The 21904-nt window shown below is 46.5% G+C and overlaps 2 protein-coding genes across 11 annotated transcripts in view; one reads left to right on the forward strand and one right to left on the reverse strand.

Annotated features, from left to right (window-relative positions):
* Positions 1-21904, forward strand: part of FBH1 (F-box DNA helicase 1) — a 214528-nt gene that overhangs the window by 40162 nt on the left and 152462 nt on the right. For 5 of the 9 annotated variants that reach the window (XM_053225221.1, XM_027073344.2, XM_053225219.1 and 2 more), the window contains 2 exons: positions 8097-8228; positions 8723-9212. In XM_053225221.1, coding sequence (XP_053081196.1) covers positions 8097-8228; positions 8723-8893 — 303 coding nt within the window. In that variant the 3' untranslated portion in view covers positions 8894-9212. Of the gene's footprint in view, positions 1-8096; positions 8229-8722; positions 9213-9737; positions 10123-21904 lie in introns of those variants that run through there. The other 4 variants (XR_003425177.2, XR_008299887.1, XR_008299888.1 and 1 more) reach the window with 2 other exon arrangements.
* IL15RA (interleukin 15 receptor subunit alpha) overlaps positions 11610-21904 on the reverse strand; it is a 60645-nt gene continuing 50350 nt past the window's right edge. Inside the window, exons 7-8 of one of the 2 annotated variants that reach the window (XR_008299889.1) lie at positions 15295-15430; positions 11610-13163 (exon numbers count right to left, since the gene is read on the reverse strand). Coding sequence is in view for 1 of the 2 variants with exons in the window: in XM_053225225.1 (XP_053081200.1) it covers positions 15391-15430 (40 nt within the window). In the remaining variant the exon portion in view is untranslated. Of the gene's footprint in view, positions 13164-14835; positions 15431-21904 lie in introns of those variants that run through there. The other variant, XM_053225225.1, reaches the window with a different exon arrangement.

The following is a 21904-nucleotide window of genomic DNA, read 5'->3' on the forward strand; positions in this document are numbered from 1 at the left end:
CAGGACCGCCCTCGGGAAGTCCTTGGTGAGGGACTTTGTAACCCGAGGACCTGACTGCCGGCTAGCGCATCTAGAACCGAAACAGCCTGGCATCGCTTAAGGGAGGGATGTGTAGGCAGTGGTGTCCCGTGCCTTTGGGTTCCTGAAGGCCGGGGGTTCAGAGGAAGCCATGGGGTTGGATTTTGCTTTTCCTCCTTGGGATAGTTCTCAACAGCTGGCCGTAGTCCTGTTGTCGGCCCTTGACACGGTTTGGTGTAAGCCCTTGGCAGCTCCTCTGGTGGCGGTGCTTCCCAGCAGCCCCTGGTCTCCATGCCTGTGGAAGCCTTGGAGACCCAAGATGTCACTGAAGAGGGGAGTCAGCTTTTTGTTTTTTAAAGTAGGTTCTGTTCCCAGTGTGGGGCTTGAACACAGAGCCCTGAGGTCAAGAGTTGGATGCTTTACTGACTGAACCAGACAGGTGCCCCAGGTGGTTTGATTCACTTGTTCACTTTGATGACAGACTAGATGTATGGAGCTCCTGTTATGTGCAGAGGGGTAGGGGTAACAAAGTGAGTAATGCGCTCCATGGTCTCGTGGAATTTATGGTCTCAGAGGGAAGCTTTTAGGCAGTTTTAGATCCACCAGCAAGATCTGGGGAGTTGAGGAGTTGGCCTCATGTACGTGTGCCATGGAATCCCGGTTCGGGCCAGATGGACACTTGCCTCTATCCCGCTATAGCACTGTGCCTCTCGGTGCGCCCGTGACAAACTAATCATCTATATGGAAAGATTTCTTTGTCTTGTTTGGGATTTTAAAAGTTGGTTTTATGTTTTTTAGCTTTTAGCAATTGCTGGACCTTGAAATGACTCTTTTGCCCAGTGGGGTCCCTCTGCATCTTAAAGATCCTATTTATATTTTTTTGTGTGTTTGTTTTGAGGCGGGCACTTGTTGGGATGACCACTGTTGTATGTAAGTGATGAATCATGGGAATCTACTCCTGAAGCCAAGAGCACACTACGTACACTGTATGTTAACTAACTTGACAATAAATTGTATTACAAAAAAATGATCCTATTTATGGATTGGAAATGGAATTTCTCCCTAAGGGGTATGCTCAGTGCCCAATAGGACTTAATCCTGTTAGCATTTGAGAAACTGATTCTAAAATTCATATGGAAGAGTGATAGCCCCAAAATAGCCAACTTAGGAAGAACTGGTGTGGGGACTTGTGGATGGACATTCTAAGTATAAAGATTTAAGCAGTCTGGTGTTGGTGCCAGAAGAGAGAGATCAGTGGGAGTCCCCAGAAAGTCATGTGGATGTGTGGGAACATCATATGTAATAGGGATTACAGGCGCACCTGGGGGACTCCATTGGTTGAATGTCCAACTCTTGATTTCCGTATCAGGTCATGATCTCATTGTTCGTGGAATTGAGCCCCATCTCTGGCTCTGTGCAGACAGCACGGGCCTGCTTGGGTTCTCTCTCTCTCAAAAATAAGTAAACTTAAAAAAAAATTGGTAAGGGGCCATTTGGTGGCTCAGTTGGTTAAGCATCTGACTTTGGCTCAAGTTGTGATCTCGTGGTCCGTGAGTTCAAGCCCCGTGTTGGGCTCTGTGCTGACAGCTCAGAGCCTGAAGCCTGCTTTGGATTCATGTCTCCCTCTCTCTCTCTCTCTCTCTGCCCCTTCCCTGTTCACTCTTTGTCTCTCTCTCTCAAAAATAAGTAAACATTCAAAAAAACTTAAAAAAACAAACAGGGATTGCAGATGGATAGGGAAAGAATGTTCTAATCAGCCAGCAGTGTTGGGGCAGTTGGCTTTCCATATGGAGTCAAGTTAAATTCTTTATGTCCTCATAATAAATTCCAACTGGATTAAAGATCTAAATGTAAGAAAAAAATTTTAGTAAAGGAAAAAATATACTTCTAGCTGTCTGATTAAAAAAAAAAAGAAAAATTTTAGAAATGTTAGAAAAATATCTTAGGTTAGGAGGGTTTTCTTAATAAGCTTGACATAGAAATAGGAAGTCAAAAAATAGCTATTTATGATTACATCAAAAGGTAAAACTTCAGTGTGATAAAATAATAGCCAACATTTCACGAACCTTTAAAAAACATCCTTTGAGATGCTCATTCTGCCATTTTCCAGATACGGAAATGGAGGCACAGAGTGGTTAAGTAGTTTGCTCAGAGACACACAGGTAGCCAGTGGAGGGGCTGGGCTGTAAGCTTGGGCAGTGTGATCCCGGCCGGTGCCCTTCGCTGTGCGAGCCGCTGCTTCACATAAAAGACTGCCGCAGGATGGCGGGGGACGCTTCTCTTGTCCGTTTGGCAATGCCGAGTGAGCTGCTGTTCTAAGAGCCTGGCTGGGAGCCACTTGGGTTTCTGGCCTCCTGGAGCTTATGCAACAGCAGGAAGTAGGGCTGACAGAGGTCATGAACAACTACAGGTTTGTCAGAAACTGGCAGCCGAGTAGTCATATAGGCACAAGATATAAACGAGAAGTTCACAGAAAGGGAACCCCGGTGGCCGTGAACAGATTTAAAAAAAAAAAAGCAATCTCTGCCATGGTCCAGGAAACGCAAACAAAAATAATCAGACTGGTAAGGGAGAAAACGTTTGACCTTTCAAGGTATTGGCTAGAATGATGGGATGTGGGCGCACCCAGTGCCCCCTGCCGCTCAGCAGTGTCTTGAGAGAGCACGTGCTGGGGACCTCCTGTCTCCTCCCAATAGATAATAGATGCTAGACATGGACCAAACCCAAGTTCGTCTGCCGGATGTGGGGAGAGGGTTTTTTCCAGAGGCTGCCATACGGGGAGATGGGAGAGCAAGCCTCAGGCCACCTGCTGGAAGGAGGTGAGAGGGAAGGAAGTCCCAGAATTGAAAGGCAAATGAGAAAGGGGTGGGGGTGGGGTTAGAGGTCACTGCTCTCTTAGTAGTCCCGCTAACCCTTCTGTTCTGGGTTTCAATCCCCACTGTCTTTTGATCATTCTTCACTCTTGAGGGAATTGGGAAGATGACCCGTCTTCCTGCTGAAATGGGGCAAAGATCCTGGTTAGAGGAATGGAAACCTGCTCTTGTGTAGGCGTATTCTTTAGTTCCATGTTGAAACCCAACATCCTGCATTAGCAAGAATTTTGTTCCTTGATTATTCGTTCTTGTACCATATTTGGTCTTATTTCATCTGAGCCTTATGGGAGCCTTGTAGCTGGGTAGCTTCAGACCAGTCCTCCTGAGGTAGGTTCGGGTCTGTCAGAGGCCGGCTGCTGTTGCAAGTGGGTTTCTTTTGGATGTTGTCCTTGCTGACAGCGGGTAGGTGGGGCCTGTGGATTCGGGAAGAGAGCGATGAGTCCCGTAGTTTCGCAATTTAAGACTACTTTGCTTGTAAAATAAGTCCACATTTGACAAACTTGGCCTAATTGTTTACGTAAGCATAGCAGGAATAGTGATTGGTCTTTTTTTAAATCTGCTTTGCTGGAACTTTTCATAAGGAATTTCAGATTGAACTTTCAACAGCCTTTTGAGGCTCAAAAGACAAGCCAAATACTTGCCATCAGACTTTGCCTGGAGCACCTACAGATTTGGGTGAATTCCTCTCTTTGAGGTCTCCAAAATATCTTGAGTTTCCTGTACCTGCCAGGAACCCTGTAAGCAAGCTATCAGACTGAGTTTTCTGAGGGGTTTCGGTGGCTCCATGAAGTCACCCTTAATTCCTTAAAGCTGTCTGGGCATATCTGAGTCTACGCATGTGTCCCTTAAATGTGACATTCCGGTCAAAGCTTTAGTACTATAACCAGTGTTTCTAATTGCATTCTGTCATAAGGAGATCAGTTTCTTACTGAACTTATGTAAATAAATACATTGCCATGAAAATAAGAATAGTCACTGAGGAAAAAAAAATAGTCACTGAGAGTTTCTGAACCCTGGAGGGATCAGGTTGGGAGAAAAACATAAATGTTTCATATTTGTTTACAAAGGAATATTTTACCAAATTTCTGTAAGTCACAGCCTTAAACCTGGAAGAGCAAACAGAGAACCAGCAATGTTCCAAACAAGAATCTGTCTGGATGCAGTTTTCCTGTTAGTTCAAAGTCTCCATCAGAAACAAAGGACTCTCAGCTGTAGGAAGGCTGCCCTCAGCCCTCAGCCGCCAGCAGGGATTGCCCTGACTGAAGACAGCCGCCTTGCCAAGGGCATGCCCCCTACCCCACTGGTCACAACCAATGACCTTAGTTTAGGATATTCTGAAGGGTAATCCAACTTCTAGAACTCCTCAGAGAATCAGCTGTGAGGTTTGTTATTGTACCACTGCTCAACTTCTGTCTGATCTTGCACTCTTAGGCTCTCTTCTCTTTCCCAGGTGTTGATCACTCCCTAGTAGACTTTTTTTAAGATTTTAAATGTTTATATATTTATTTTGAGAGACAGAGTGAGTGCAGGCAAGGAGGGGCAGAGAGAGAGAAGAGAGCAAATCCCAAGCAGCTCTACGCTGTCAGCACAGAGCCCAGTGGGCAGGGCTCGAACCCAGGAACCGTGAGATCATGACCTGAGCCGAAAGCAAGAGTCAGACGCTTAACCGACTGAGCGTCCCCAGACTTTTTACATACTAGTTCTCCACAGCCTTAGTCCTGACCATGTACAAAGTTCCTTTCCAGATTCCTTTCTCACGGACCTTCTGCAGCTTTACAGAATTGTTTCCCCTATTATTTCCAGTAAACCAGCAACTTTAAATTAGCTTTAATTCCGAATAATTCCCCAAAGATCATGTGAACTTTGGGGCACCTGGGTGGCTCAGTCGGTTAAGTGACCGACTTCGGCTCAGGTTATGATCTCACAGTTTGTGATATCGAGCTCCACGTCAGGCTCTGTGCTGACAGCTTGGAGCCTGGAGCCTGCTTCGGACTCTGTGTCTCCCTCTCTGTCTCTGCCCCTCTCATGCTCTGTCTCTGTGTCAGAAATAAACATTATAAAAAAAACGTTTTTTTAAAAAACACTTGGGTTAGTTTCTGTCTTTCTGAGTTTTAGAATGCCTCATTTTTACAAATGTCTTTAAACAAACTAAGTAGAGCTCTTTTACAAATTAATTTTAGCAATACCATGCAGAGGTAGAGAAAGTAGCTCACATTTACAACATACATGGACACACATATAAATACACGAACAAGACGCAAACATCTTAAAGGCCCAACTTCCAGATATCTCCCTTTTACAAACCTAATTACAAGATGGTATTATATAATTTATGGATTTGTTAATTGGTCGTTTTTCTCCAGAGTCTAATGAATATTGTGGCCAAGCAGTGTTGCAAAAAATGATTGCCCAGTTTTGGAGAAGGCAGCCCAAAGGGCTGTGGGTGGGGGAATCGAATGGTTACGTCCCATTTTCCAAGTAGAACATAGCAGGTCTCATTCAAAGATACCAAAGCTATAGCAACACACAAATGAAATGAAGCCCAGAATGGCTTGGTGAGTGTTGGTTCCTCCCAGAAGTCAGGGCTTCATGAATGGAACAAAATAGTTTCCTAGTTTCTGGTTCTTCCTGAAAGTCTGAGTTCCACTGACTGAACCAAATTGCTTCCTCACCCGCCTTTTTTCTTAAGAAAGGGAGGCCGAGAGAACCCAGCCTCCCTATTCAGAGACAGCTGAAGGGGAGGAAGAAATCTAAGAGCCAGACCAAATGGGAGGAAGAATTGAGCTCATGTGCCATCTGATACGAAGTACTCGCTAAGAGATGTCTGTCGAAATGGAACCCCTAAACTGTTGCCTTGCCACGAGATTTAAATTAAGCACGGGAGGTTGGCTGCACCCAGTCAGGACGGGGCCCTGGGGAGGGACCCTTGGGCAGAGAGCCCAGGCAGCTGCCTGGACCCATCTCTGGCCTCCGCTACTGGCTGGGGGCCAACGAACCACCCGCAAAGAGCTCCCAGCTGGCTCGCCAGATCTGAAGCCGAACCCAAGTTCATCTGCCCAGTGTGCAGCAGAGACTGGGACATGAAGCCAGCCGCAAGGAAGGGATGTATTCGAGGGGCAAACCTCAAACCCGCCTGCTGGAAGAAGGAGAGTCTAGAACTACAAGGGCAGGTGAAAATGAAAAGGCCTGGGTAAAAAGTCACAGCTGCACTTACCAGGCCCGTTAACCCACTGGCTGCTGGTTCAGGCATAAACTCTGTGCTGTTTGTAAGATGCTGGGAAGCCCTCCCCCCTTTGTCTCCTGGGAGTTCTCCACACGATGTGACACACACGATGTGACATCACCACAGACGGAATGCAGAAGCAGTTGTCTTCCATTAAGCCAGACGTTAAAGAGATTTGCAAATGCGTAAAACAATGCTACTCCCCTAAGCTTTTTTTTTTCTTTTCTGAAAATGCAGTTGTTTTTCATAAAAACATGTTACCAGGAGATAGGTTTGTTATTTTTAGGAAGAATAAACATTATAAAGTTTCTTAGTCTAAATGTACAACGTTGTGAATCTTAAAGCATATAACTCACATCAACACATCTTTGGAGCCCTTAATGTTTACTAGTGTCAAGGGGTCCCAAGACCAAAGTGAGAGCCGCTGTTTGGAGCGGTGCTTTCCAGAGTGCAGCCGGCAGTGCGTTCATGATTTAGGAGACTAACTTTGTGGGCTATGATAAGCTTTTAAAAAAGGGTGAGGTGGAATGAAATCCAGAAGAGAAAGACTACACTGCACATAAGGTTAAATACAGTTTCGTGGAACTATTATTTCAGTCTTTTATCTACGCATGTATGTGTGTACAGAAGTGTAATGCTAAGTGGGTTTCTTGGTGGGGATCGTGGGCAAAGTGCTTGTAAAAAGAAACTTGCACGTAGGGTGGGAAGGCATGTCCAAGTGTATTCGATCCTGCATCTTGGGCAATAATTTGAAAACAACCTGAGTAACCATACAGACAGAATGGCTACATAAGATGTGGAAGAATGATTTGATTAAATCCTGTGTGGCACTTGAAAGAAATGGATTAGATGAGAAGCAAACTCGAAGTATTAAATAACTTTAAGATAACATGTAATGTTCTTGGACGCATATATAAACTCAAAGCCATTTTAGAATGGATCGAAAAGGCCCATTCACGAAGCTGGTTGTCTCTGGGGAGTGGACTAGAGATGACAGGCAAAGGGGATTTCAGCAAAATCTATCGTTTTATTTTGAAAGGCTTTCCTGGTTTTGTTGCCCCTCAGTTATTGGTGGGAACATGAGTGTTTGTTAATCTTCTTTTCTGTAGCAGGCAGACAGATCCTGCAAGACAGAAAACCAAATAAATCAAAATCCTGGATATAGATTTTGCAAAAATTAGATCAGTAGCCCGTTGTAATCCAGAAAATACGGGATCCTAATTACTTGGGCAGCAGATACTTGTGGTCTCGCTAGTATGCCACAACTGTGTTAAATTCCTCTGGGGACACAGCAGACCAGACATTGGTCCCTGTTCTTGGGGCATTTCGTGTAGGAGGGGATTCGTGCTTGATTTGGGTGTTGGCAGTGTGCCAGGCTCTGACCACTTAGTATATGTTAGTATTCCTCCTTCATGACAGCCTAGTGACACAGGTGCTCTGTTACCTGCATTTTATACGGGGAGAAACTGAGGCTTACAGAGCTTCAGTATTCGCTCACTAGCACGGCCAAAAGCTTGGGAAGATGGAATGTCCCAAGTCGATGCGGGCACATCTTTTAAGGTCCTCTGTTTCAGCTTACCTGGGTTGAAAAGCAAATATACAAATAATGTTTAATGATTCTGGGACAGGTCAGCAGGACATAAAATCCAGAAACAGTCCTGCAGTGTCATTATAGCCAAGAGTTTTACATGTTTGCCCATTAAACTTTTTTTTTTTTTTTTTTTTTTAACCTGGTCATTTTAACAAGAATCTGAACTTGTTTCAGTGCTTCAGCTGAACTGCTTTCAGTGCTCTGTCTTGGAGACAGCCTTGCAGGCGGGGGAAAAGCAGAAAAACTGAGGGAAATCGGGGCGGGCAGTGCATTTCTCATGCAAGGACTCGGCTGTGTCTAAAGAGTGTTTCCAGTTGTGTAGCTATTGGAGTTTGCAGGTAGAGTGGGGGAGAGGCATTGCCCTTACTCCGTCTCACTCTTTCTTTCTCAGGAGTACTTCTTGCAAGCAGAACTGACGAGTAACGTGTTGAAGACCGGGGTGGTTCGCTGCTGTGTGGGGCAGTGCAACAATGCCATCCCTGTGGACACTGTGCTCACCATGAAGAAGCTCCCCATCACCTACGTATGTGCTCTTGGCAGCAGGTTTAGCCTTCCATAGAATCTCATTCGGTCATTTGCATCTTATTGCACGTGAGCTGTGTGCTGATCTGGGTCGAGATAAAAGAAGAGTCTGTATAATCCTTGTTAGGCGCTTTTCATAAGGCACAGGCGATGTCGGGTCTATGGCTGTGGCAGAGGTGGAATAATCGGGAGTCAGGCTGTGTGGCAGAGGCCGGGAGCTTGGGTTGTGGCCACTTAGAGGACAGCTGTTTGCCTGGAGGGCCCGGTTCAGCTTTCCTCGGCCCTTCATCCCTTGCCTTGATCGTTTCTGGTTTCTGCTCTGCGGGAATCGAGAGAGCTGAGTCTAGTCTAGATAGTCATGCTCCGGGATAGTTTGTTACCTGAGAGGTTTGCACGGGTCTGGAAACATCAGAATGATAATGCACAGTTTCTTGGTGGAAAGCCCCTGTCCTTCGATCGGCCGCCTCACCTCTTTTTTTACCCCTCTCTCTGCAGAGCAACAGGAAGGAGAACAAGGGCGGCTACCTCTGCCACTCGTGTGCAGAGCAGCGCATTGGGCCGCTGGCCTTCTTGACGGCCTCCCCCGAGCAGGTGCACTCCATGGAACGCACCATCGAGAACATAGTGCTGCCCAGACACGAAGCCCTGCTCTTCCTCGTCTTCTGAAAGCCACGGGGAGCTTTCTCCACGGTACAGAATGCCTTGTGTGGATTCCAGTTACTTGAAGAAAGCCAGTGTGGGGTGGGGTTCTCACTCACCTGAGACTCTGAATTCGCTCACAGAGCATTTTTTGAGGAATACAAAGCCAACGAGAGTTGGACCTGCCATTTCTCCATTCCTTGTAGGTAGCCCGTTTCCACTGCCCCTCCTCTGTGCGCATCAGGCTGGGGACGTGGGGGTGTTCTTTTGATAAAAAAACAAAACATTTTATGTATTTAAACTTTTATTACAAGATTTCAATTAAACAGGCATTGTAGCACTGGCATACCACTGTGTGACACCTTGGCCTCAGCCCTGTTGTTTTTGAACTTTCTCCAACTTACTCTTTTCCACACCTCTGTCACTGCTCCCATGAGACACCAAGCAGAGTATGACACTTAACTTCCAGGGTGGTAACTGACAGGTCAAAAAAGAGATTTTTGTGCCGTGGGGACTCAACATATGTGTGAGACAAGGTGTGTGCCTTTGTCATTGCACGGGGTTCACGGTTTAAACGGGGAAGCAACACAGTGCACAGAAAGGCAAGCAGAAAGTGACAGTAGCCAGGCTCGTGTTTCCCACAGGTAGAGCTGAGGATCAGGAAAACTCAAGAGAGAAGTGGAATGTTGTCTGGCCACTGGGGGTTGGCGGGGGGAGGGGGTCCAGGGAGAGGGGGGACCTCGGTGCCCGGTTCACTGCCTGGGGCTACTGGGTGGATGTTGTAAGAAAGCTGTGCATACAGAAACCAGTGACAAAAGTCACATCGTCTAGACGTACATGGATCTGGTGTTTTTACGTTTTTGCCACACAGCACGTCAGGGATGCAGATGGCAGGTAGGGGAGCTGGCGCAGCGTGACCCAGAGAGCTCGCCACTCCTGGTCTCAGCCCACCAAGCGGCGTCCTGGAGCGGGCCTCGTAGCTTCACTTGTCGCGGCCTCCCCTTAGCCTCTTCCATCAGCCTGGTGGCGCTTAGAGTGCAGGCCGGTGAGTAGAGCAAGCGTGCTGTCGGATCGGGCCCGGGGTGCTCTGGAAGGGCGGACACCAAGCTAATGTTTGCATACTGAGGGGCGTTCTCAGAACGGGACCTGAACACAGAGCGGGGAGACTTCCGTGGAAGGGGGATGGGGCCGTTTCATCCCCTCGGCCAGGGTTCCCGGCCTAGCTGTAATGAATGCCTCATGGATGACTTGGAATAAAAGAGCCAGTGAAAGGAATTTGGATTGGTCACAATTTTCACTGTCCTTCGGAGGAGGGATGAGGGGAGGGGGGTAGCAAGCAAAGGTTCATGAACGTGTTTTCTGGTAATGAAGTTGTGCCAGCTAGAGAGAAAGCAGCTTATCTGCTGGAGCTGTAATTGACTCACTGAACCTTCCTCGAGCACCTGCTGTGTGGCAGGTGTCATGCTAGTGGGTGTACAGACTCACAGTGTGGTCCGTGACTCCCAGAGACTGCGACACGAAGTGTGATCTCAGTCTGGGGTGGACTGGCCTTGGAGGGAGGGCCGCACAGGTCCTCGGGGACCGGCCCGGCATCCTTACCAGAGCTGAGGTTGGATGGCTGCCCAGCTAATGGGACAGATAGTCAGCTTTTAAAGAATGGAAGAATTTTCTAGGCAGAAGGAACAGCAGGAAGGACAAAAAGGAAGTGTGTGGTAATGGCACTGCCAGAGCAAAAGGTCAGTACTAGCATTTTGGGACTGGTTTTGAAAAGTAACAAAAGCTAGGAATATTAATACTGGTATTTAATTTTTCAAGCGTTAAAAATTGACGCTAAATATCTGGTGTGTTTCAAATAGGCATTTTTTACATGCCCAGTAAAAATACAAAAGTGTTAAATATCCATTGTCATTTTTCTTAAAATTGTTTTTAATGTTTCTTTTTTATTTTTGAGAGGGAATGAGAGCATGCGTGTGAGTGGGGGAGGGCCAGAGAGAGGGAGACACAGAATCCAAAGCAGGCTCCAGGCTCCAAGCTGTCAGCACAGAGCCTGATGTGGGCTCGAACCCATGAACCATGAGATCATGACCTGAGATGAAGTTGGATGGTTAACTGACTGAGCCACCCAGGTGCCCCAAAAGTAGAGTCTTTAAAATAAGAGGCTTTCATGATTTTATTTAGTTGTGAATGGTTTTTTGTGCAAGATTTTCTGTACTTTTTTTTTTTTAAACCACATTAACTGGGAAAAAATAAGGAACATAGTTATAAGCTAGTTCCAGATATTTTACTTTGGTTAATTAATTTTTTATTGATTTCTCTTATTTGATAACTTAGAGGAGACCTTTGTGAATTCTTTTAAGAATCTTCAATCTATTGATAGCTCATTTCAAAGAAAGCATTTCTGATTTGTCTTCATCTTTGATTGTATCATGTATGTAGAGAACCTGATGCAGTTACCCATATAAAAATGAATGCTGTTACATTTAGAAGGTATTTGAAATAAGTGTTAAAATACCACACTGTATCATAGACCCATGCATTGGTTTGTCCTTCATGTGATTATACTTAAGACCTATATCAGATTTTAGATTTCTTTTTTTTATTAAAAAAATTTTTTTTTAATATTTATTTTTGAGAGGGAGAGCACAATCAGGGGAGGGCAGAGAGAGAGGGAGACAGAATCAGAAACGGGGGCCAGGCTCTGAGCTGTCAGCACGGAGCCCAGTGTGGGGCTTGAACCCACAAACTGCGGGATGACGACCTGAGCCGAAGTTGGACACTTAACTGACTGAGCCACCCAGGCACCCCTCAGATTTTAGATATCTAAAAAGGTAATGAGATGATTGGTATTAGGACACTCTAAAATATTCATTGATAGGTATTGTAAAATATCACAGAATAGCAGTAGCTGAGAGTGCAGTCACTGATGGTGTGAAGCTGAAGGAGATGCTTGAGTAAATCAGAGGCATCTGTGTGGCCAGAGTAGAGTATGTGCACAATGGTAGCTGGCTAGCGGGGGCCGGGTGGGGGGTCAGGGCCAGATGGCCAAGGGCCTTGAACAGCAGGCCAGGGAGTCTGAGTGTTATTTGGAAAAATTAGGAGGAATCACTGGAAATTTTAAGACTGCAGATTGATTTTCTAGGAAGGATGTTCCAGTTGTAGATTGGAGGATGTTTTACAAAGGTCAGCTAAATTAAAATGTTATCATCTTAGCACAGGGCTGTGCTCGACTACGGGACTCAAGTGGACAGGTGAGGAGTGCTGGTGACTAGATTAGCGGTTCTCAAAGTGTAGTCCCCAGATGAGCAGCATCAGCATCACCTGGGAACCTGTTGGAAATTACACATTCTTGGTCTGGATCAGAAACTGTCACATTGAGGCTCAGCAGTTGGTATTTAACAAGCCCACAAGCGATGCTGTTGCATGCAGAATTTTGAGAACTCTTATTCTAGATATTAAGGTAAAACCAATAGGACCCTGAGAGTGTTTAGATGGGGATGGACTGTGACAGGATCTCAGGGGGATTTCCTGTTGCTTGGCTCGCCAGCCACAGGACCTCAGGGGGACTTCCGGTCGTCTGGCTCGTCAGCCACAGGATCTCAGGGGGACTTCCGGTCGCCTGGCTCGTCAGCCACAGGATCTCAGGGGGACTTCCGGTCGTCTGGCTCGCCAGCCACAGGATCTCAGGAGGACTTCCGGTCTTCTGGCTTTTTGCAAGGTAGATGAGAGCACCCTCCATTATGACAGAACATGGGAGGTGTAATAGGTTTGTGAACACAATGATGACTTCAGTTTTGGACATGTTGAATTTGGGGTACTTGTGAGAAATTCAAGTAGAATTGTCCAGGAAGTTGGTGGGGAAATGGGTCTATACTTCAGCAGATGGCCTTGGGCTGGAGCTAGAGATTTTAGGGTTGTCATTGTGTAAGTGGTGGTTAAGGTGGTGCAGTTTAAGGATCTTGTGTTTATTCCAGCAGAATATTGAGAAGAGCAGGGGTTTGAGAAGCCCGAGGAACACCAGGCTTGGGGTAAAGAAAGGAAGAGGATTTTTGGAGAGAATGATAACTGATGCCAAAAGAGAGAATTTAAGGGAGGAAGGAGCTTAGACAAAAGTGGTCATCAGCATCTGAGTCAAGTGAAGGCGGAGGGTTGTTTGACTGACACTCTGAAGTCAGTGTGGCATAGCATGGTCAGTTGCAGTGAGACCAGAAGCTGGTGGGCAGCAGGGTGTGGGTGGGGGGCTCCAGGGAACTTGGTGGACTAAACATGTCTTCTGAAACCATACAGAAATGGCATAAACCTGCAAGGGCAAAGAAAACAAAAAGGTGATAATAGGCACAAAATTTTCCAAGTTGGAAAGCAGATAAGTGAGTGGTAACTGACTCCACTCATCTGAGTAAACTGAGTCCTTGGCCCAAGAACTCTCAAAAGATGTGGGAATTGATGGCAGTGGGTTCTTCTGGAAGGAGGGTGTAAAGGTAGAACAAAACCCAGGAAGGTTGGTAGAAAGCTTATTTAAAAACCATTTCAATCTTCAGATTTTTTGTTCTAGTCTGTGTAACTGGGCAGCTTTTCATCCTCAGCTGTAGCAGAAGACCAGAGGTTCAATCTCTGCAGAGGAACATGTCACATAAGAGACTAGGCATGGCTGCGGGCAGGGCCATAGTAAAAACAAGGCTGTTGTCTTAGTGAGCCCAGACTGCTATAACAGAATGCCAGAGACTGGGTGGCTTATGAACAACAGGTGTGTATTCTTCACAGCTCTGGAGGCTGAAAGTCCAGGATCAGGGGTCCGCAGATTCGGTGTCTGGTGAGACAGACACCTTGCCATGCCTTCCTCACATGGTGGGAGGCTTAAGGGAGCCTTCTGGGGTCTCTTTTATGACACTGATGCCATTCATGAGGGCTCCACCATCGTGACCTAATGACCTCCCAAAGGACCCACCTCCTAATACCATCCCCTTGGGGGTTAGAATTTCAACACGTGAATGTTGTACACACACAGAAATACGAACATGGTGGCACACATACTATAGGTGGGAGATTGCCCGTTCCTTGGTTGGACTGTGTAACCAGCTTTAGCGGAAACACTGACAGTGGCATGAGGGGTTCCTAAGGAAATTGGCCAACCAGATTACCCACTGCCAAGAGCTAAGTCTTCAACCCCCACCCAAGTGCTCAGATTTTCAAGCACATTTTTAGTGCTCCACTCTTAAACAGTGGCAATAAACCAAGGATTGCCAGGCATCTGAAAAGAATCTCCAAGATGAAGGTTGGACATCAAAACAGTCAACCAACTTGGAGGAAACAGTCTGTGCAGGGAGAAGAAAACATCTGTATTTGTTAAACATATTCAGAGAATAAGAGAAGACAGTATATCTGGGAAATAACAGGATCGATATGTGTATACACACATAAACCTGAATATTCAGAGACAAAAGTATGAAAGAAATAGAAAAAAACCAATAGAATTGTTGGAAGGATTGGGGCACCTGAGTGGCTCAGTTGGTTAAGCATCCGACCTCGGCTCAGGTCATGATCTCACAGTCTGTTAGTTCGAGCCCCTCATCGGGCTCTGTGCTGTTAGTTCAGAGCCTGGAGCCTGCTTCGGATTCTGTGTCTCCCTCGCTCTCTGCCCCTCCCCCACTCACTCTCTCTGTCTTTCAAAATATGAATAAACGTTAAAAATTTTTTTTAAAAAAATTGTTGGATAGATTGAGAAAATAATTTGGAAAGTAGAGCAAAAACAAAGATTGAGAAAAAAAGGAAATAAGTAGTTAGAACCAATATAAGAAGTTGAGCATCTGCAAAAGTTTCAGGAAGAGAAAGACAGAGGCTGGGAAATTGTTTTTAAAAATCATGAAAATTACCCACAACCGAATATATGAGTTCCCAGATTCAAATGCTCAGCAAAATGGATTAAAGTAGATCTACAGTGAGGCTATCATGGTGAAAATTTAGAAACACCAGAGACAAAGATCGTAGAAGCTCCCGGAAAGAAGTCATCTACAAATCAAAATGTCTTCAGATTCCACAGCAACAGCACCGTGGAGCTGTACCTTCAAAACTGGGGGGAAAGGATTTCCGACTTAGAATTCTACACCTAACCAGAGAATAAAGGCATTTTCACACAAAAGTTTTACCGACCAAGAAGCTGCCGGAGGATTGAGTTACAATGAAGTCAAGAGCAAACCAAGGAGGAGGAGGACGTTCCTCTAAGAAACAAGAATGTGGAAGACGTGGAGGGCATACCAAGTCTTCCTCAACATCTTGGGAGGATATTTACATAGCAGGGAGAGTGTTCAGGCTTGACGTAGTGACAAACACCCAGAAAACAAAGGAAATGGAGAGGAGAAACAAGGACGTTGTGAATTCTTTAATAAATTAAAGCAACAGGCTGTGGTGAGAAAAAGCAGTGATTGTGAACTTACTCAGTGGCACATAGCTGTGCTTTCATAGGCTTGCTAATGTTAGTGTGTGTGATGGAGGCCGGGAAACATGTGGACGTGTGACTGGCAGGAACGTGTTCAATCTTCAGCTTCCGTAGTAAGATGTCGGCTACAGTGCCTGAAATTGAGAAATGGAAGTAGAAGTCAGTAAGAGCGTAGAGATAAAGACAGGTGTACCACACCAGTCAGCTAAAAGATTTTTTTTTTAAGGTTTTCGTTTTGTTTTGTTTTGTTTTTGAGAGAAAGAGAGTGTGAGCAGGGGAGGAGCAGAGAGAGGGAGCGAGGGAATCCCAAGCAGGCTCCATGCTATCAGCACAGAGCCCGACATGGGGTTCAAACCCATGAATTGTGAGATCGTGACCTGAGCTGAAAGCAAGACTCGGATGCTTAACTGACTGTTGTCACCCAGGTGCCCCCAGCTAAAAGATTTTTAAACCATTTCCTTTTGGGAGGGGGAGATAGAGAGGTGGGGTGCTTTTCCAGTAAAGTATCTTATATCCCCGTTGGCTTAAATCCTGCCTTTATGGCAGACCTTTAGAATATGGGTGGGCAGTGAAAAAATGGGACACGGTCCATGTAGACGAGTCTCAAGTGAGGCTGGGAAGAGGTAAGACAGTGGATGGGGGATGATGGGGCTTCAGGGAGGGGAGTTGGTTTTTAAAGTGTGAGAAATGTGAACACGCGTCATGCTGAGTGGAACTAGCAGAGGGGCTGATGGAGGGTATGGGCGAGGGGTGTTGGTTGATGGTTAGGGTGAGGGCTGGGATGTGAGATGTAAAGGAAGCACGTACAAATGGTTAAGGAGGAAGTTCAGTTAGCTGTCACTAACTAGTTTGAGGCTGGTGTAGAGGACACGCATAGAAGCGGATAGCACAGGCTCCGGACACTGTCCCCAGACAGATGAAGACCCCACACGTACCCCTTTCTGAGGTCTCTCATGAAAGACCTAGGCCTTGGGCTGTGAGGGGTTCAGGGCATTTGGACGGGGACTCCCTCCCTGGGCTACATGGTTACAGAATCTCCAAGAGAGCCCAGCAGGGCCGTCCCTCATGCTCCTCACCACCAGTCATTTTATATGGTTTCCGTTCCTAGTGGTTTGGACAAAAAGGTAGAATAGACGGAGAGAGAGGAGTTTCAGCCTTAGATGCCTTTGCTTGCTTCTTCCATTTGCTGTTTTAGCACTGTCGCCAACATATCCAAGATGTAGCTCTGGGTTTCTTCCCCTGCGCCAACCGTGTCCTCCCCTCAGCCTTCTCCACGTCAGCACAGGCACCATCACCCAGATCCTTTTGACCTTACCCCTAATGGATCTTGAGTCCATTTCTCCCCATCATCCCATCTCTTCGGCCAGCGCTCTCGTCTCTCCGGGCCCAGTGGCCACATCCAGCAGTGGCTCCATGCCTTTGCCCTGGCTCATCTCTTCTACTCTCCATGTGGAAGGACACAGCGTCTTTAAATGAAGGCTAAATTGTGTCCCTGCTTCTTTTAAGCCCCTGCTTAAAACCCTCCAGGGGCTTCTTGCTGCAGCTAGAATGTCAGTCTGACTTGAGTTCCAGGCAGAAAAGACCTCTTGGCAAAGCCATATCTTCTGGCCCACACTCGCCCAAAGCTCATCTATCACGGGCCTTACCAATGGCCCCAGAAGGAGCCAACACGATATCAACACCTTGGTTTTGTTTTCCTTTTTTAAACATGTGATTCAATGGTTGTGGATCTTTTTAAGTGATCATTTCCCCAGTGGTACATTTTCCTAATCTGGACCTGTGGTAAGACAGTAACATTTTAATCTGTCGTTTCACAGCTACTTAACAGGGACATCAGCTTTCTAGCCTGAAGTCGTGGGGACCTTTCTCCCTACCCTCTGTTCTACCTCCTCTGCTCAGCCAGTTCCCCATGTTAGGGTCTGTTAGAATATCTCCACTTTCTATTACCGAATTCAGTACCAGATTTTGTATCACTGTTTGGGCCGTAACCCAAAATAAAGACTCTAAAAGGCATTGAACAAAAAATGTTATGATTTTACCCAGGGTCTTTTGCCTCTGTCATTCTTCGTGTCCGCTTTGCCCCAGCTGACTTCTCTGCTATTTGCAGAAGTTTGGGGCACTGTGTCCAGACGCAGCAGTGACAGAAGAAAGCCTATATCTTCTGTGTCTCTCAGGAGTGGGGAAACCTTTCCTAAAAGCTTCCCTAGCAGACCTCACACCTCACTGGTCAGAACTGGGTCACCTGCCCATTCCTAAACCAATCACTAAGGAGGGGGATGGCTTTACGTAATAAGCAGTTGCTTTCCTAGAGTTTGAGACGTCATCTTCCTCTGATGTGCGTGGCTGTGCGGACAAGACTAAAGACCTATGTGTTTGAGGAGGAAGGAGAGGGGGAGAGAGGTAGGCAGCCCAGCACCTGGCTGTACAGTATATAAACACATCTCAGTTACAAAACACCTCCTACGTGGTAGACACACTTAGGACCTCATGTGCCTTAGTCCACGAGGTCTCCACAACTAAGCGGGAGGAACAGTGGCAGAACAGATTCTGGAGTGGCGGGCCCAGGCTGTGGCGCTCGGCGGCATGTACGTGAGAGCTTGGGCTCAAACTCAAGTGCCGCATCCAAACCCACGGTATTTCCACTACCACCATGGGAACGGTTGGAACAGCCACTCTTCAAAAAAAAAAAAAACCAAACAAACAAAAACAAAAAACAACTATGTGTCTTAACAGCCAAGTGCATAGAAGGCTTTCAGATGTTCTCAGCCATGGAATTCTCCAAATTTGACTCCTAGTTCAAGAGTATAGCAGCTGTAATTAGATGGGACTCAGGGTGGCAACTAGAACGTTTTCTTTTTTTCTTTTAATTTTTTTTAAGTTTGTTTATTTTTGACAGAGACAGAGTGCGAGCATGAGCTGGGGAGGTGCAGAGAGAGAGAGGGAGACACAGAATCCGAAGCAGGCTCCAGGCTCCGAGCTGTCGGCACGGAGCCCCACGCGGGGCTCGAACTCACGAACCGTGAGATCGTGACCTGGGCTGAAGTCGGATGCTTAACTGACTGAGCCACCCAGGCGCCCCTAACTAGAATGTTTTCTAAGCTTCCCCTCCCCCCAGTAGCACCCAAGGTGCTTCTGGAAACTAAGGCTTCTCGAAACATGCTGAGACATCAGCAGCCACTTGCAGCCAGGTGGCCCTCGAACACTAGGAATTAGAGCAGCTTGTGTGCCCCCCAGGTCACCTCTCCTCAAAGGGGATTTTGAAGATTACACACTTATTTTGTACTTCATGCTTTTGGCTCTCTGCCCAGAGAATTGAAAAAACACCCCTGGAAAGGTAACCATCTGCGTTCGCGGTGATGGTGTCTGCCAGAAAGGGGCTGTTGGGTAGAGCCAGTGATGTGGGGGAAGACCCCAGTGTTCTGATCACATTCAAGCCCTGCGAGCCCTTTGCTCTTAAAGGCTCCTTTTGTTTCAGTTTGTTGAACATGTAGTTGCTGAGCAATCTTCCCGGAGCCCCCGCTCGGAATCTGCCATCTGCCTGACTCGCTCCTGTCAGCCCCACAGGTAGCCCGTCCACCAGCTGCCTCACTCTTCCTTTTCTGAACGTACCATTCCCTGTTGAGGACCCTCCCTGCTTGTTTCTGTTTATTTACGTCTCGTCCATCCTTCATCATGAGTCCCATTACATCTAAAATGCTTCTCAAACATCCAGCCCTTTTAGTAATTTCTTCCTTCCCTGAACTTCTGTAACATTACTGCGTTCATGACTCACGTGGCATATACAGCGACTGAACTTGTGGTGTGAGGTTTTTGTTATTTTTTAATGTTTATTTATTTGTGAGGGGGGCTGGTGGGAGAGGGAATGCACACGCTAGCAGGGGAGGGGCAGAGAGAATGGGAGACAGAATCTGAAGCAGGCTTCAGGCTCTGAGCTGATAGCTCAGAACGTGGGGCTCGAACCCATGAACCTCGAGATCATGACCTGAGCCGAAATCAAGAATCTGACACTTAACTGACTGAGCCACCCAGGCACACCTGTTTTGCTTTGTTTTGATAGATCTTTCTTTTTGGCCAGGCTGTAGGCATGTCAAGGATAAGTACCAGGTTTTCAATTTCAGCATCTCTAGTGTCTAGAGAAAGAGGGGAGAGACACATGCCCTTTACAGAGCACTTTCGAATGTCTCTTTTGATCCTCACCTACATGAGAAGGACAATATGTGTGTTATCTCCACTTCAAAGATGGAATGTCAGTCTGTGTAATGTAAGGGATTCTTCCAAGGTGACGAGGCCAGCAAATGGTAGGACGACAGCTTGGCCTCAGGTTTTCTAAGTCCTGTGCTCCTACTATACAAAGGTAGTATTAAGCAAATGCCACATTTATAGGGCACATAACGTCATAGGAGCTCAGAGGTAGATGATCTTGTACATTTGGGTAGTTCATAAAGGCCTCCTGGAGAAGGTAGAAATCGAGCTGCTTCTTCAACAGTAGGTTGGACAAATGACTGAGTATGGCAAAAGACTGACAGATGAGTTGAGACTGTGAGCAATGTGCCCAGCCCACGAGGACACAGTGGGACAGTTCCCGGGAAGCACTGGGAAGTGCAGCGAGGGAGGCAGCATGGAGCGGGGTTCTGGAAGGCCTGTGTGGGAGCCGAGTCTCCACTCTTGCAGATCAGGAGTTGGGGGTGGGTCTCTAGGAGAATAAGCATCCTCCTGCAAGAGGACTCCTCAGCCAAGGAAGTAGGAGCACCATTACCAGACAGAACCGGGGGCTGCTTCTGAGGACAGATGGGGTAAGTGGGGAGTGGGGATACCGGAACCCTCTGAATTTTCCCCCGTATCTTCATTCCAGTGTTACCCAATCAGTGCTCTGCCTTTCAGCTGAGAAACCTGGCAGGGCTGTAAACTCAGCTACTGTTACTCAACAGCATGAGGATTCAGAATCTTAAGTTGGGTCTCCAGCCCTCTTGGCCTTGATCTCTGAAGGATGACATTCAGCCTGGTTCTAGAAGCCTCTAGGTTTCAGTCTGTGGCTTGAATTGAGACTTTGAGGATTTGAGCTTGTTACTCTCTTTTCTGAATCATTCACTGCCACTGATAGTGGCCACCCATCGGTGGCCTTGGGTTTCCTTACCCATAGTGTTTTAGGATGGCAGCAGCTTGATTTCTACCTTCTCCAGGCCTTTATGAACTGCCCAAATGTACATGCGGTCTCCAAGAGCTGGGCCTTCTGTGGGCGTGCCATGTCAGGTAACTTCCGGGGAACTCATTCTCGTCGTGCTGTGGGCTGCTAGGTTCCCATCTCAGAATATCAGCAGGATTTCCACTACTTTCTACCCTCCTGAAGGCAGATATCCTCATTTCCCTACTCCTCTGTAATTTGCAATGTGCTATCCTGGCACCGAATTCCCTATCGGTTAGGAACTTTTCAGTGACAAGTAATGACAATGGAATCGGTCCTAAGGGAAAAAGAAAACGAACGTCGGGGGCCATAGAACCATGGGGAGTTGGAGGATTCGGTTGCAAAAATGGATTGAGACTAAAGCCAAAATCTGCTGAGCCAAGAAGCAGGATGACAACCATCCAATGGGGTTGAAGCATCGCCGGGTGCTGCTTTTTAAGTTCTGTTGTGCTCATCCATTCCGTATTCAAGTTTCTGAGTGCTAACTAGGTGAGGGTGTCTGGTGGGCCTGGGTTGGAGCTGCACACCCCCGTGGGAACAGGAGAGGGGATATCCGCCTCTAGGTTGGTGGGCAGTAAGGCCCTCCCACACAGTAAGCACAACGGTGGGCCCCCAAAATTGTAGAAGAAGGAGTGTTATATCCCAGGTAGCTAAAAACAACAAAAGAATGGGTAGATTTACAGATAGGCCCCAAGGGGAGAAAAGCATGAACCAGACTTCCACGTACATGTGGTGTCATACGTTCATAAATTCTGGGAAAATAAATTCCCACAGGCTTGTGGGAAAACACGTAAACTCAAGATTCTCCTAACATTCTTGATATTCTGAGGCCAAGACGTGGCAGTCTCAGCTAATAATAAAGGTCATTCCTTGGTGAAGAAAATGGATTGGGCAGTTAGAAACATGGAGAGATCCTTACATGTGCTCTTTTGGTCCCTGTCCTCTTACTTCCTAATGTCTAGAAGAAGGTTTGAAAAGAAGAGAGTAAAAATCTTATTTATTGATCACGAAAAAGCAAGACAAAGTAACAAAGATGAAGGGCAATCAATTTTCTTCACGGCAAATATTGTGGAAGACAGGAAATGAGAGAGGAGAAAACAATGTGAATGACTCAGATTTGCAGCCAGCTGACAGATGTCGTCTGGGCTAAAGGCTTACCGGTTGTAGAACTTTCAAATCCTTTTGAGTCCTATATACTTTTTCCACTAAAAAAAAAAATAATAATAATAAAAAGATTGACTCTTAGTACCTTGTGGGTATCCCTGGATTCGTTTGTTAATTCATGCATCTGACATTTATTGGCATTTACTGAGTGCCAAAGATCGAAAGACAAATTGCATTTCTTTGCATTTCTTTGAAGACAAATTGCAATACCTCTGGAAGGTATTGTGGTAGATAGTCTCCAAAGATGGCTTCCATTGATTCC

This window comes from Acinonyx jubatus, chromosome B4 (genome assembly GCF_027475565.1).
Source record: "Acinonyx jubatus isolate Ajub_Pintada_27869175 chromosome B4, VMU_Ajub_asm_v1.0, whole genome shotgun sequence".
Taxonomy (NCBI): Eukaryota; Metazoa; Chordata; class Mammalia; order Carnivora; family Felidae; genus Acinonyx; species Acinonyx jubatus.